Consider the following 17,563-nt stretch of genomic DNA (forward strand, 5'->3'; position numbering starts at 1 on the left):
AATGATACATACTACATTACAGCTAAATCGTAGATACTAAACACTACACTACACCAATGTTATAGATACTTCATATTGCACAGCAGCTAAATAATAGATACTACATACTACACTACAGCTAAATAATAGATACTACATACTGCACTACAGCTAAATAATTGATACTACATACTACACACTGCTTAATACTACATACTACACTACTGCTAAATACTACATACTACACTATTGCTAAATACTACATACTACACTACTGCTAAATAATACATACTACACTACTGCTACATACTACATACTACACTACTGCTAAATACTACATACTACACTACTGCTAAATACTACATACTATACTACTGCTAAATACTACATACTATACCACTGCTAAATACTACATACTACACTACTACTTCATACTACACTACTGATAAATAGTACATACTACAATACTGCTAAATACTACATACTACACTACTGCTAAATACTACATACTATACTACTGCTAAATACTACATACTATACTACTGCTAAATACTACATACTACACTACTACTTCATACTACACTACTGATAAATACTACATACTACATTACTGCTAAATACAACATACTACATACTACACTACTGCTAAATACTACATACTACACTACTGCTACATACTACACTACTGCTAAAATACTACATACTACACTACAGCTAAATACTACATACTACACTACTGCTAAATACTACATACTACACTACTGATACATACTACATACTGCACTACTGCTAAATACTACATACTACACTACTGCTTAATACTACATACTACACTACTGCTAAATACTACATACTACGCTATTGCTAAATACTACATACTACACTACTGCTAAATACTACATACTACACTACTGCTACATACTACATACTACACTATTCCTACATACTACACAACTGCTAAAATACTACATACTACACTACTGCTAAATACTACATACTACACTACTGCTAAATACTACATACTACACTACTGATAAGTACTACATACTACACTACTGCTAAATACTACATACTACACTACTGCTAAATACTACATACTACGCTATTGCTAAATACTACATACTACACTACTGCTAAATACTACATACTACACTACTGCTACATACTACATACTACACTACTGCTAAATACTACATACTACACTACTGCTAAATACTACATACTATACTACTGCTAAATACTACATACTACGCTACTACTTCATACTACACTACTGCTAAATAGTACATACTACACTACTGCTAAATACTACATACTACACTATTGCTAAATACTACACTACTGCTAAATACTACATACTACACTACTGCTAAATACTACATACTATACTACTGCTAAATACTACATACTACGCTACTACTTCATACTACACTACTGCTAAATAGTACATACTACACTACTGCTAAATACTACATACTACACTATTGCTAAATACTACACTACTGCTAAATACTACATACTACACTACAGCTAAATACTACATACTACACTACTGCTACATACTACACTACTGCTAAATACTACATACTACACTACAGCTAAATACTACATACTACACTACTGCTACATACTACACTACTGCTAAATACTAAATACTACACTACAGCTAAATACTACATACTACACCACTGCTACATACTACACTACTGCTAAATACTACATACTACACTACAGCTAAATACTACATACTACACTACTGCTAAAAAGTAGATACTAAACAGTACACTACACTAATAAAATAGATACTACATATTGCACTACAGCTAAATAATATATACTACATACTACACTATTGCTAAATACTACACTACTGCTAAATACTACATACTACACTACTGCTAAATACTACATACTAGACTACTGCTAAATACTGCATTCTACACTATAGCTAGATACTACATACTTCACCACTGCTAAATACTACATACTTCACTTCAGCTAAATAATAATACTACATACTGCACAACAGCTAAATGCTACATACTACACTACTGATAAATACTACATACTACACTGCTGCTACATACTACAGTACTGCTAAATACTACATACTACACTACTGCTACATACTACACTACTGCTTATTACTACATACTACACTACTGATAAATACTACATACTACACTACTGATAAATACTACACTACAGCTAAATACTACATACTACACTACAGCTAAATAGTAGATACTAAACATTACACTAGACCAATATAATAGATACTACATATTGCACTACAGCTAAATAATATATACTACAAACTATACTACTGCTAAATACTACATACTACACTGCTGCTAAATACTACATACTACACTACTACTACATACTACATACTACACTGCTGCTAAATACTACATACTACACTACTGCTAAATACTACATACTATACTATTGCTAAATAGTACATACTACACTACTGCTAAATACTACATACTACACTACTGCTAAATACTACATACTACACTACTGCTAAATACTACATACTATACTATTGCTAAATAGTACATACTACACTACTGCTGAATACTACATACTACACTTCTGCTAAATAGTACATACTACACTACTGCTGAATACTACATACTACACTTCTGCTAAATACTACATACTACACAACTGCTAAATACTACATACTGCACTACTACTAAATACTACATACTGCATTACTGCTAAATACTACATAATACACTACTGCTAAATACTACATACTACATAACTGCTAAATACTACATACCGCATTACTGCTAAATACTACATAATACACTACTGCTAAATACTACATACTACACAACTGCTAAATACTACATACTGCACTACTGCTAAATACTACATACTACACTACTGCTAAATACTACATACTACACTACTGATACATACTACATACTACACTACTGCTAAATAGTACATACTACACTACTGATAAATACTACATACTACACTACTGCTAAATACTACATACTACACTACAGCTAAATACTACATACGACACTACTGCTAAATACTACATACTACACTTCTTCTAAATAATGCTTACTATACTACAGCTAAATACTACATACTACACTACTTCTAAAGACTACATACTACAGTACTTCTAAATAGTACTTACTACACTTCTTCTAAATAATACTCAGTATACTTCAGTTAAATACTACAGTGGTTACTATGTACAAGGGCAACGATCTTCCCATTGCAGGCATCTTCTATGTACAACAGAAAACACGTGTATCTACAGTGGAATTGAACAAGAGTCTGTTTGTTTGTCCAGCTGTCGACCATGTCATTGTAGATCAGTGCTAAATATGCCAAAGCTTTTGTAACATTGCGTGGTCTTTAATATCTAGAGGACAGACTGTCTATTTGTCTGGGTAGGGTCCGGCCATGACCTTGGAGATGAAGTCCTCGTACTTGACGTTGCCCTCCAGATCCTCTCTCAAGTCGGTGCACTTGATGATGTCGTCCATCTGGGTATCGGTCAGTCTGTCTCCCAGAGATGTCAGAACGTGCCTCAGCTCAGCAGATGAGATGAAGCCCTGGCCCTCCCTGTCGAATGTCTTGAAAGCCTCCATGAAGTCGGCGTAGGTGCCTGTGTCCTTGATCTGCATGACGGTCTGGTAGATGGGCAGGAACTCCTCCAGTTTGTAGTTCTTCTCTCCAAACTTCTCCACACCTCCGTTCTTCATGATGGTGGTCATGGTAGGGTTGAGGCCCAGACAGTACAACATGTCGCCGGTCTTGGCAGCGTCTACGGCGCCATCACGACCATCCCAGAAATCGAAAAGATCGAACACCTCGGTGACCTCCTCAATTTCATCTTTTGATAGTTGAGGCTGAAACACAAATGACATGAAGTGTTATATGCAACGAAGTTTTAAACCTTCATGTATTGTTTATTATAGTAAGTGAGTGAGTGAGTATGGTTTTACGCCGCTTTTAGGAATATTCCAGCAATATCACGGCGGGGGACACCAGAAATGGGATTCACACATTGTGCCCATGTCTGGAATCGAACCCGGATCTTCGTCGTGACAAGCGAACGCTTTAACCACTAGGCTACCCGACCGCACCTGTTAATTATAGGATCAAATAATGATGTAATGAAGGATAGCATTAAAGCGTCGGCTGTAACGTCACACAGAGAGCCCATATTTAACTTTCCTCTTTAAGAAACATTTCACACACGTCATGTACAGTTCAGGAAGAGAGACGAGGTTTAGGTGTCTCACTCTGAGAGCGTGAGTACGAATTCCGAATGGAATACAACCCAAAAAAGTACCAAAATGTGTACTTTACTAAATAGTAATCCAGATTGTAATTGTTATATATGACCACATTCTACATGGTATTGTGTATTCATGCCTTTACTATTGTCAAGTGTTCGCTCGTCACGCCGATGACCCGGGTTCGATTCCCCACATGGGTACAATGTGACAAACCTCTTTCTGTTGTCCCCCTCCGTGATATTGCTGGAATATTGCTAAACGAGGCGTAAAACAACACTCACTCACTCACTCACTCACTCTCCATTAATTGTTGTTATATGCGGCAAGGCCATCAAAGATATTATTCTGTATTATTTACATATAAAACAGGAATCATCATGCATTTCGAATGAAGGTAAACATTTCAATGAAGATAACGTTTCATCACAATGACAGACTCGCCAGTAAACTTACCATGTTGATTGCTGGATCTGTGCAGATCTGACTATTGTCGAATCCTTAAAGAAAAGATGAGTGTTGTGAAATGAGTGTGTGCTGGGACTACTTATACCCACGGGTAACCACCAGAGGCCACCCCGCCGTGCCCCACCCCCGCCGTGCCCCACCCCCACCGTGCCCCACCCCTACCGTGCCCCATCCCCATCACAAGGGCGGCCCCCCACCCTCCAACCACTTTTGTGAGGCCATGTGGCCGTTATACCCGATCCCTTGCATCACACTGCAACACTCGCTATCCCCCATACCCACCCACCTAAACCCGCACCCCCTAACAGCAGAAGTAGATCCTACCGTTTTTCAGTCTCTTATTACCCTCGTATATCTCAATAATGCATCAACGCAGCAACCACCACCACCCCCTTGCATCACGCTGCAACCCCACCCCACCCCGCCCAACACCCGGGGGATGCTGACAACAGAGGTAGACCCTACTGTTTCTAAGTGCCTTATTACCCCCTCGCATCTCTAACCTCCTGCAACCACCCGCCAGCCATTGCATCATCCCGACTCCCGGGGAGGTTGTTTGGGCCAGAGATGAAATCCTACGACTTTAATTGCCTGAATATATAAATACATGGGATGTTAATGTTGAAAACATTCAGCTATAATATATATATGTATACAGCTGATCAATAGTGTCCTGAATCCTTTCTCAACGTGAGATGCCATGTCCCCAGACTACACCTGACCTCACTGTGATGTAGTGTGCGAGTTATGTTAAGTTTAATACTGAACATTTTACAATATATAGAACCTGTTCACATCACTTTATTGTCTGGACAAGTCTCATTTGTTAAGGGGCCGCCTCGTAGGTCAGGACTGCTGATCTGCGGCGTGAGGGAACAAACACATACTTGTTAATGCACATCCTCCGAGTAGCTGGTGCTACCGGTAGGACAGGACGTGCTTACCCTGTTCACGAACACCTGGTTTCATAACTGATTTTCTGTGATCATTTCGTAAAATTTCCAGACCCGTGAAGATCCGGGGTAGAATAGGTCTTCAGCAACCCATGCTTGCCGTAAATGGCGACTAAGCTTGTCGTGAGAGGCGACTAAAGGGATCGGGTGGTCAGGCTCTCTGACTTGGTTGATGCATGTCATCGTATCCCAACAGGGGATCGATGCTCATGGTGTCAATCACTGGATTGTCAAGACCTATTCTCTACACGGACCTTCACAGGTGTGCGTCAGTTGAGACAGTAAAAGCTTCATTTCCGATTTTGTTATTTCACTGTTTATGCTTGTTATATACATTTTATCGACAGAAGAAAGGAGTGGAATGTTCAAGGTGTCATTGAATACTATGCTGATAGACCATACTTTCTTGTAATGGTCGCCTTCATCGTCTGTCTTCAAGTTAGAATTTCGCTTGCGTTCTGTCCAATTCTTCGATTGAAAAAAATGCAAAAACAACCGTGTTTCCTTTCTGAGCTTAACACTCCCGATATACCTTCACCGCTTTCGAAGTAGATCGTTTGGTATTTTTCGCATCTATATTGTCGAATATAACGCCATGTTCTTCGACAGACAGATCAGCAAAACGGTTAGGTTTACTCTCGGCATCTTCCCGAGGCAAGAGCGTCCACGAGCCTTTTTATCAAAGTCTTGTTCCACAAAGAAGGTTATGATATGGGCTAGTGGACACGCTTGCCTCGGAAAGATGGGAGTGTATCGGATACATTTGTTTCAGGGTCTGTATGACAGACTAATAATATAGTGTGTGCTTTGTTTGTGTTTTGTGTATGTTTTATATGTCTGTTATAGACGAGAATATACACTTACGGATAAATCAAACGGATAAAACAAATGGTATACCTTTGGGGTCATTTACAGATAAATATGCAACATAAAAAGTTCAGGTAGGTGATACTTTCGATGTTTGCAAACATGGCGTCGCTCTTGTCTGTCGGCACGCTCCGGTGGAATGATGACTGAGAAATACACCACTGCCACGCGCTAATTTGAATATCACGTGACCGGATGTTTCTTTTGTTTGTAAACATACGCTCGTATTTGAAATCGGAGCAGAACTGGCTTAATGCCAGACTTTCGGTGCTCTTCACATATTCCTCTACATAATTATATAGATATGCTACTACAACTGCGACAGCGAGGTACCTGACAATATCCCTTAAAACATCAAGGTGACCGTATCGCTAGCTCTCCGTTAGGCTTCGATGACAGCACGTGGAGCCGTACAACCAACGTACACACAGGACGACTACGCAAACTATTATAGTTTTTTTACGTTTTAGGATATTTTCACAATGAAAGTTAAACATTTCTTGATATATTTTATCTAAACGTGTAGGCTCGCCATGAAACAAATGAAAAACACATGCAATATATTGAATCACTGACCGTCACATCTCGCCCGCCCGTGGCAGAGGTACAATGTTGACCGCAATGCAATAACTTGTGTATTTGGAGTAGGACATCCCGAGTAAAGTACAGATTCTAGTACTTTTTTGGTTGAGTCCTATCATAGATTCGAACCCACACTGCCAGAGTGAGGCACCTAATTGGGTTACAGGCCGGCAAAGCCACATTTCGAAAATAGATAGCCCAAATTGATGTGGCTCTCGCGGCAATGGTTATGGTTGCGTGATTGTATAATGTGACTCTCGCGGCTATGCTGTCAAAACATGCTTTGTGATTCTAACAGGTTACCGTATATAACAAAACAAGTCTTGTTTTCTCATTTTTTATTCAACAAGGATAACAGTAACATATTCATCAAAACTTTACATTGATGAATATGAATAGCATATGAATAGCATAATGGATTTTAGGTCATTACTGCAGAAGAAAGGTGGCCGCCCACGTGGTCAGCATATTCCATCTCACTCAGGTGTTGGTTCAGGAGCTGGATCTTGAGGGACGCAATACGTGCATCGATTGCCTTGTACTTCTTTCTTCGTGAAGGTTCTGACCACTGGTGAGAGAGTCTCAGGACTGTAACCACTTTGAGTGACTGCTCTCGCTGAAATAGCTTCACTACCTCGTAGATGGTCGGGTGGCACTTCTTGGCAAGCTCCCTTAGTTCGTCCCCCACCCACTCTTGGCATTCTTTCCAAATTTCAAAATTACTATATAAGCAACCCCTAAAGCCCCCCTCCTGGGTTGCACAAACTCACTTTCCCCTTTTTGGAAACACATTAAATGGCCTGGCCGGGCCCGTGTGCGACATACGCTTGCAGTCGGAAAGCGCACGTTAAATCTCCAATATAAGTAAGTAAGTAAGTAACACCACGCTTAGTAATTTAAATGTGGGACACTCATTTAAAGGTATCGGTAATCGGATTAAGAAATTACCCGCTAGATTAGGTGAAATGCACTCAGCTGAAAATGTGGCTCTACCGGCAATAGCCATTTCTGAAATGTGGCTCTCCCGGCTAGACACCCCTAATTGCCAGCAACTAAGTCAACGATCCAACCCAATCAGCCACCGACGTTAAAAAAATGAAATTCCGACAACTGGTAGTGTAGATCACGTACATTGTGTACCCCTCTGACAAGTGTAGCTTGTGACGAGCTTATGACGTAATATAATAACGCGCACATTCCAGGAAACATGCAGTGTTCATGTACCGTTTGTGAGAAATCCTTTTCGATGAATGTAAGAATGACATAAAATGTAGGTAATCATTCGTGTTTGTTGGGATGGCGGATATCCTGTAACAGGAATAAGCACTATGGTGCCCGCCAACATTCGCGAAATACAAGTACATAATAAATGATCTCTTCTATTTATGCTACAAGAAACCACTCCAGCAAATGTTTGTGCATCTAGTAGAGTGATTAACACGAGAAGCTGAGATTAGCCCAAGAAGCAGACACCGTGCCACATCGGGCGTGGGCGGGAGGTAGGAATGATGTAGGTACACACGAAGAGAGAACCTAATGAGCCCCAGCCCTGACACAGACCTCGAACAGGAAACTATTTATATACGTTTTGAGTGAGTGATTATTGCTTAACGTCACATCAGCAAGTAATATTCGTAGACCAATGCGCATCATAGCTTGAAGATCTCCATTGCGAGCTGTAAGACAAAGTTTGACCTCGATGGGTACAATAGGACTTGGTTACTTTTGTTCACTCACTCACTCACTCACTCAGCACAACTGACAAAATTCAATTCATGCTGTGGTATAAACAGATAGCAAATGTTTTAATGCTAATCGTCTTTATTCTACACTGGTTCCACAACTACATACTACATACTACAGCTACATACTACAGTGGTATATATTTACATGGATGGGAAACTATCTGCCCATTGCAGGCATCTTCTATGTACAACAGAAAACCTGTGCATCTACAGTGGAAGTGGACAAGAGTCTGTTTGTTTGTCCAGCCATGTCATTGTAGATCAGTGCTAAATATGTCAATGCTTTTGTAGAAGTCACACATATGTCTCTTTCTTCGCACGTCATTGCGAGGTCTTTAATATCTAGAGGACAGAGTGTCTATTTGTCTGGGTAGGGTCCGGCCATGACCTTGGAGATGAAGTCCTCGTACTTGACGTTGCCCTCCAGATCCTCTCTCAAGTCGGTGCACTTGATGATGTCGTCCATCTGGGTGTCGGTCAGTCTGTCTCCCAGAGATGTCAGAACGTGCCTCAGCTCAGCAGATGAGATGAAGCCCTGGCCCTCCCTGTCGAATGTCTTGAAAGCCTCCATGAAGTCGGCGTAGGTGCCTGTGTCCTTGATCTGCATGACGGTCTGGTAGATGGGCAGGAACTCCTCCAGTTTGTAGTTCTTCTCTCCAAACTTCTCCACACCGCCGTTCTTCATGATGGTGGTCATGGTAGGGTTGAGGCCCAGACAGTACAACATGTCGCCGGTCTTGGCAGCGTCGACGGCGCCATCACGACCATCCCAGAAATCGAAAAGATCGAACACCTCGGTGACCTCCTCGATTTCATCCTTTGATAGTTGAGGCTGAAACACAAAACACAGATATCAGCAACAAAGCATTGAACATCCACTGAAGAACATGTCCCGTTTATGAAGTTCAAGGGGGTGAGTGAGTGAGTTATATTCCAGTTATATCATGGCGTGTCAGCCGAATGACGGAGAAAGTGATGCAGGTCTCAGACGTTTATCACTTTGGTGAAACCCACGAGCACGGGTATGGTGCTGACAAACCTTGAAACGTAATTGGAGCGAAACGGGAATCGAACCCACAAACATAGATTTCTGGAATGCCTAAGGGACGCAACTCTGCACAGCGAATTACAACGCCTTAGACGACTGGGGCACCTTTTGACTCAAGTCTGCAGTGTGTGATGAATAACTTTGGCTGCAGTAAGTTAACAAAATTTATAGCAGTAACTGATCAACAATATAAACGATGATAACAGCAATGTTCAGTATATGAAGATGATTAGGTAATTTTAAACAGAAGTAGAGAGACCCGTGAAGGTCCGGCAGAGAATTGGTCTTCAGATACCCATGCTTGTAAGAGGCGATTAACAGGATTGGGTGATCAGGCTCGCTGACTTGGTTGATGCATGTCATCGTATCCCAACTGCGTAGATAGATGCTCTTGATGTCAATCACTGGATTGCCTGTCCAGCAGATTATTTACAGACCGCCGTCTTAGAGCTGGAATATTGCTGAGTGTGGCATTAAACAAACAGACGATAGTGATGGTGTGTGCTGATTGTAGACGTCTATAGAAACAACACTCCACAGACTCTGATCCAGCCTGGATCTGTTGTAAACTCACCATGTTTCTAGCAGGGTCTGCTTGAGTCTGACAACCGAAAAACTGAGGGCAGGTGCTTGTTGAGTGATGACTGTTAACCGTTGTCCGAGCTTCTTATACCCAGCGGACACACACCCCCACCACCCCTCCCCCTATTCCCTCGCTGACGAGCCATGTGTCCGGCGCGTGGTCCCGACCCCCGTTCATCCCCCCGCACCCCTGGGGTGACCCAGCAGGCGTATAGAGGCACATGCTGGTATCGGAGGCTCATTACGATTAGATTATATAAGAACTGAGGACAGTGGAGCTTCTAATGGATGGACGATGTACACTAGATGCCCTTACGTTATGCTGATGAGAAAAGGATGATGTTAGTTATGTAATCGTTGTTCACAAACATGCGTAGTATTAGTTTGTAATAGCCTATAACCATTTACCAGTTTACTATTCTCGGGAACTTTCTAAATGTGTAAACATACACATCTCTATCTGTTGATCATAAATAACTGACAAAGACATCGAAGCTTCACAATGTATTTTTTAACTGTTTGATAATACGACATGCTATAAACCATAAGTTGTTAGCCATATGCATTTTTTTATTCCTGAATGAATATCATGATATACAATGACTACGTAATTGTGTTTTAAGAACCCCGGTCGTAACAGAGTTAGTGTCGGGGTGTAATTTATTGATCACTTGATCCACAGGTTATATCAATTATTAACGGGAAGAAAACGCTACGTTTTACCTTACTTGATAACATAAACTTGAAAATCAAAACACCAGCAATAATAAGAGTGTGAAATGGTTTCATTGATGGCTTTATTCAGAGAGACAAAACACTCTCCACAAGACTGTATAAAAAGAGGGATGACTTCAACTTAATATTCAATTTCTCTTATGTCGAGCAATATTCCTGCAGCTCCATCCTTTGATTTCAAAACTAAATTTCACAACTTTTGAGGGACAATCGAGCATGTTTTTACTAAGAAGGTTTCAAAGAGCGTCATACTAATTTTGCTCAGAAGTTGCTTGATCAAGGTTACAACATTCAAGGCCTCAGTAAAGCTTTCAAAAAGTATTATGGTGAAGATGATGAGCACAATTCCAAATTTGATGCATCAGTGACCAAAATGATGTCCGATACAATTCGTTATTTTGACTTGAACCATATGTTCCCGTGTGATGTTTTTTTCATGTGAACAATTGACTTGCCTTTGCATGTGTTTGTGACGGATGCCACCAGGATACGCCCACTTTCTCGCCAATATCAAGTATCATCAGAAAATTAATTATTCATAAACACATGCTCATCATATCGTCGGACGCACTATGGAATCCTTAAGATTAAAGATTCCTGAAGATTATGGAAATGTTTTGACGCTTATTATGATTAATCACAAAACCAAACAAACTTCAGTTGCTGTAGTTGTAGATGCGGTCTTCTGCAAGATGACCTCACTGTTATTTTAAAAAATAATGTACACAATTCAAGATCTATCTCCGTGTAGCTGTCAACAAACATCCGACAAACAAATGATAAATTTGTTGTGACTAAATACTTGATTATTATCCCCAGTTCCTGGATCCTGGGAAGGTCGTATAAAGAAAAGAAGAGAAAATTATATGCGTTTAGTGATGATGTAATATTTCTGAAGATATGAAAAAAGATATTTCAATCGAACTGAAATAATAACGGGGAATAACACTTTATTCTGGAATGTCATTATGATTTTCGACGAAGATTAGTAAAAAGATACACAATAAATCTAGCATATGACATTTATTGTCAAGTGACATGATTATTTCGTCTTGTGACTTGAAAAGAGGACAGTTTCAATCATGAAGATATCAGTATTATGTGGGTTTTTGGATAATATTAATCTGCTTTTATTTATTTACAAGTATTAATATGCAACGCCATGCGGCAGAAAACGAGCAAAATGCCCTAGAAAAGCCCCAGTACATCATCGTCACAAATTATCGCATAATTAACATGTGTCATCGAAGTTTAAGAATTGTAAACATTTTTCAACAAATTCTTTGTCAAAGTTAACTCGATATCGGATATAATGTACACATAAGCATGGAGGAGATGGGGAAATAGTTTATCATGATGCAATGGGCGTGGCTTGGAAGCTACCCAAGTGTATCTTGTCAGTACCCCCGCGGTGCGGTGAGGTCACTGGGGTTACAAATACGACCGGACAGCATCCTGACTTCACAACCCTCCCTGCAGCCGCTGAATCACTTGGTCTGTCCAGCTCCTCAAGTCGCATCATGGTAAGAATAACTGACGCCACCTTTATTTTACTTCTGGTCTACATGCAGAGTTGCGTCCCTTATCCTGCCAGGATATTCTGGTCGTGTGTTCGAATCATAGGTCATCCCCGACAATACTCGACAAGCCATCGTCTTGCTGTTGTGTCTACGAACTGACATGCCACTCACTAACTCACTCACTGATTTATCATATTTGCTCTCATACGCCGATAATAGGTTCGACGCAGGGACACACACACACACACACACACACACACACACACACACACACACACACACACACACACACACACACACACACACACACACACTGATCCTGGCACCTATTGAGGATGTAGATTGTCGGAATATTGTTGATGAAAGCGTACACTCACTACCTCATTCGCTATTAGATTTCACTTTCCAATGCTAATTGGAAAAACAAGAATTCAGAAAGCATATTTAAGAAATTGAAATTTTAATGTATTTTTTTCCTTGAATGGTTTAAGAAAAATGACGTTGTTTGAACTGGGATACGTAACGTAACCTGCCAGAGTTGTGCACAGTTTAGACTGAATATATAATCATTCTTTGTTCCTATATTTGTATTCTGATAACGTGTCATTTGTGTTTCAGCCTCAACTATCAAAAGACGAAATCGAGGAGGTCACCGAGGTGTTCGATCTTTTCGATTTCTGGGATGGTCGTGATGGCGCCGTCGACGCTGCCAAGACCGGCGACATGTTGTACTGTCTGGGCCTCAACCCTACCATGACCACCATCATGAAGAACGGAGGTGTGGAGAAGTTCGGAGAGAAGAACTACAAACTGGAGGAGTTCCTGCCCATCTACCAGACCGTCATGCAGATCAAGGACACAGGCACCTACGCCGACTTCATGGAGGCTTTCAAGACATTCGACAGGGAAGGCCAGGGCTTCATCTCATCTGCTGAGCTGAGGCACGTTCTGACATCTCTGGGAGACAGACTGACCGACACCCAGATGGACGACATCATCAAGTGCACCGACTTGAGAGAGGATCTGGAGGGCAACGTCAAGTACGAGGACTTCATCTCCAAGGTCATGGCCGGACCCTACCCAGACAAATAGACACTCTGTCCTCTAGATATTAAAGACCTCGCAATGACGTGCGAAGAAAGAGACATTTGTGTAACTGTTACAAAAGCATTGACATATTTAACACTGATCTACAGTGACATGGCTGAACAAACAAATAGACTCTTGTTCACTTCCACTGTAGATGCACAGGTTGTCTGTTGTACATAGAAGATGTAAAGGCTGTAAAGGGTACTTAGTTTCTCTTTCCCCGTGTACATATACACCACTGTAGTATTTATGTCGATACATTTAGTCGTAATGTACTATGTAGTATTTTGTAGTCACTAGAACCAGCGTACAATAAAAATGATTAGCATGAAAATGTTTACTGTCTTTATAATAACAAAATCTAAGAAGTCTGCTGATATGAACACGTACATGCGTGGATCAGGTTAACCAATTTGGGAATCAAACCCACCGTCAGTACATGGTTGCGTACAGGACGCTCGTTGTCCTACTGAAATACACCTTTGCCGTTGGCTGCAGTTGGGAGGACGTGTGGTAGGAGAATTTCGTTGATGTATCGTTGAGCCGTAAGATATGGACCAAACCTGTCCTTTCATGATGAGAGATAGTCGCCCACATTATAACGCTACCCCAACCAAACCCGTCCACTTCCTGTACGCAGTTTCCGGCGTAACGTTCTCCCCAACGTCTGTTGACCCGTTCTCTTCCATCCCTGGAAGGAGAAGAAATCTTGATTCGTCGCTGAACCTGACATTTCTCCATAGCAGTTGAGTCCATACCCTGTGTTGACGACACCAATGCAGTCGATGTTGACTCAACATGACGCGTCGAACAGGACGTCTTGCTCGTAGACCTGCTGTTCTTAAGCGGCTTCGTACGGTCTGGTCGGAGATTCTGCGCAGTCCGGGTATTTGGGATGCGGTTGAGTGGCTGTGGTCCTCCTTTCACGAAGGTGGCGCAGTCGGATGTAGCGATTTTGGGCGGAGGTGGGGGTACTTTTGGTTGTCCCGTGTTAACCCATGCTGTTGAAACCGATCGAATAGCCTTGTGATGGCGCTACTTTGAAAACCCTGGCTACAGTTGATCGGGATTCCCCTACCTGCAAGCTGCCAATGACGTTGTTTCTTTGCACTTCTGTTAATCATGGCATGTTGTTGAACTGTCACTGTTCGATTGTCACAGATGGCAGGCAATCAAACAACCTGCACTTTAATACCGTTCATAGTGCTGCTAATTTTGCTTTTATGGCCAAAATATTCGTATTGCTTTTCTTTTTTAAGAGTATATATAGGGCGCGGATTTCGAAGAATAATTGATTACAACCTCTGTAGATTTACCTATCTGATATATAAATGGTTGTATTGGAGAGGGTTATTTCACGTTCAAGGGCTCATGTAGTTCTCTCTTCATGTGTACTTACGACGTAACTTCCCCCCCCCCCCCCCCCCCCCCCCCCCCCCCCCGGGCCAGATGTGTGGCATGGGGTTTATTTCTTGGCCTCATCTCCCCATCTGCGACTCGTGCTAATCACTCTACTGCACGCACAAACATTTGTAGAAGTGCTTTCTTATATCATCAAATGGTTCCATTTACCAAACGATGTCCCTGCAGCATACACGATAAGGCATATGCATGTCAAAACAGCTGCGTTTTCGTATTAAATATCAAATTTCTTACCGTGATCAATGTGATTGTGTTGATATCATATTAGGAATTGTAAAATTATAGATCTATATTTCCGTGTGTAGATGCTGACAAACCTGGAAAAGGAATCAGTGCGATTCTTCGATAGGTATCCACGACCATAGATTTGTGGCATCCTGAAAGTCGCAACTCTGTACGGGGAATTGCTGCGCCTTAAACCACCCCTTTAATACATTTTTGGCAATGTAAGCATAAAATAATATACAGATTATATATCAATTTATCTTAATTAACGTTGCGTCTCCATATCAGAGCAATATGTGCGACACCATGTGTCAGTGAGTGAGTGTGGTTTTACGCCGCTTTTTGCAATATTCTATGTGGGGACTTGAACCCGGGTATTATGCGTGACGTACGGACGCTTTAACCACCAGGCTACCCGACCGCCCACACTATTCACCAGAAGTACGGGGGAGTAGCCAAGCAGTTAGACATTTCTCGTGTCTCCCGTCGCAATATTCATGGAATATTGGTAAAAACGGCGTAATTCCCACTCAATCACTCACTTACCCGAAAACAGATACAATGACTTAACGAAAATCGCGAACAAAGATACATACATACATATAACAAGTTAACGGATGTCAGGAACACGGATATAACGCTCTAACGGATGCTACGAACACAGATGTAACGATTTAACGGCTATCACGAACACTGATATAACTATTTAACGGCTATGACGAACACTGATATAACTATTTAACGGATGTCACGAACACTGATATAACTATTTAACGGCTATCACGAACACTGATATAACGATTTAACGGATGTCACGAACACTGATATAACGATTTAACGGATATCACGAACACGGATATAACGAGTTAACGGATATCACGAACACGGATATAATGAGTTAACGGATATCACGAACACGGATATAACGAGTTAACGGATATCACGAACACGGATATAATGAGTTAACGGATATCACGAACACGGATATAACTATTTAACGGCTATCATGAACACGGATAAAACGATTTAATGAATATCACGAACATGGATATAACGAGTTAACGGATATCACGAACACTGATATAACTATTAAACGGATGTCACGAACACTGATATAACGATTTAACGGATATCACGAACATGGATATAACGAGTTAACGGATATCACGAACACGGATATAACGATTTAATGGATATCACGAACACGGATATAACGATTTAATGGATATCACGAACACTGATATAACTATTTATCGGATGTCACGAAAACTGATATAACAATTTAACTGATATCACGAACACGGATATAACGAATAAATGGATATGACGAACACGGATATAACGATTTAATGGATATCACGAACATTGATATAACGATTTAACAGATGTCACGAACACGGATATAACGAGTTAACGGATGTCACGAACACTGATATAACGATTTAACAGATGTCACGAACACGGATATAACGGATGTCCTGAACACTGATATAACGAGTTAAGGAATGTCACGAACAGGGATACAGAGAGTGGGGTATGTTGCTGCAAGCAAACTGTATCAACATTTTGGTGACTACTAAATTGTGCATTGTATATTAATTCCAGGTATTAAATTCATGGGTTTCATGAATAACTCTATCGGGGTAGGATCACTTTGTTCGGGCCCAGTTATCGGCGAGAAAACAAACACCCGCATTGTTATGGAGGAAGATAAGAGAACGTTCTGGAATATAGTTACCCCAACATAGCGACTATACAACATCTGTCATTATGATTAGCTGCAGAGCATAGAATTTTCACTGATTCAAAGTCTTTAAATTAAATGTTCAATTTGAAGGAAAAGTTCTGTGATAAACTGCACATTCCGTGTGCAGTGCGCCACGACCTGAAGTAACGTTAAACTGGTGCAGGGTGGGTACACGGTCATGTTCAGAAGTAACCAGTGGCGGTGGATTGATCACATGCACATGCACATGCACATGCACATGGAAGTGTGTTTTTAACGTTATCAAAGCCAAACAGGCAATACGTAATACACACCTACAGCTATATGGCTCCATATTTTCCT

At 40.9% G+C, this 17,563-nt stretch overlaps 3 protein-coding genes across 3 annotated transcripts; 1 reads left to right on the plus strand and 2 right to left on the minus strand.

Moving 5' to 3' along the window:
- Nucleotides 1-3,395: 3,395 nt before the first annotated feature.
- Nucleotides 3,396-5,696, minus strand: LOC124143212 (myosin essential light chain, striated adductor muscle-like). Its single transcript, XM_046512094.2, has 3 exons — nt 5,672-5,696; nt 4,716-4,759; nt 3,396-3,869 (listed from the first exon to the last, which is right to left on the minus strand). Exons 1-3 carry the CDS (start codon nt 5,694-5,696, stop codon nt 3,396-3,398), a joined length of 543 nt encoding a protein of 180 aa, XP_046368050.2.
- Nucleotides 5,697-8,932: 3,236 nt separating this feature from the next.
- LOC124143225 (myosin essential light chain, striated adductor muscle-like) lies at nt 8,933-10,577 on the minus strand. The gene is made up of 2 exons (XM_046512106.2): nt 10,497-10,577; nt 8,933-9,706 (listed from the first exon to the last, which is right to left on the minus strand). Exons 1-2 carry the CDS (start codon nt 10,497-10,499, stop codon nt 9,233-9,235), a joined length of 477 nt encoding a protein of 158 aa, XP_046368062.1. The 5' UTR covers nt 10,500-10,577; the 3' UTR covers nt 8,933-9,232.
- A 2,127-nt stretch (nt 10,578-12,704) lies between these two features.
- On the plus strand, nt 12,705-14,182 carry LOC124143226 (myosin essential light chain, striated adductor muscle-like). Its single transcript, XM_046512107.2, has 2 exons — nt 12,705-12,762; nt 13,378-14,182. The coding sequence occupies exons 1-2, from the start codon at nt 12,760-12,762 to the stop codon at nt 13,849-13,851; spliced, it is 477 nt and encodes a 158-aa protein (XP_046368063.1). The 5' UTR covers nt 12,705-12,759; the 3' UTR covers nt 13,852-14,182.
- The last annotated feature ends 3,381 nt before the right edge of the window (nt 14,183-17,563 follow it).

The sequence above is a fragment of the Haliotis rufescens genome, unplaced genomic scaffold (assembly GCF_023055435.1).
Source record: "Haliotis rufescens isolate VD_foot unplaced genomic scaffold, xgHalRufe1.0.p SCAF_131, whole genome shotgun sequence".
Classification (NCBI taxonomy): Eukaryota; Metazoa; Mollusca; class Gastropoda; order Lepetellida; family Haliotidae; genus Haliotis; species Haliotis rufescens.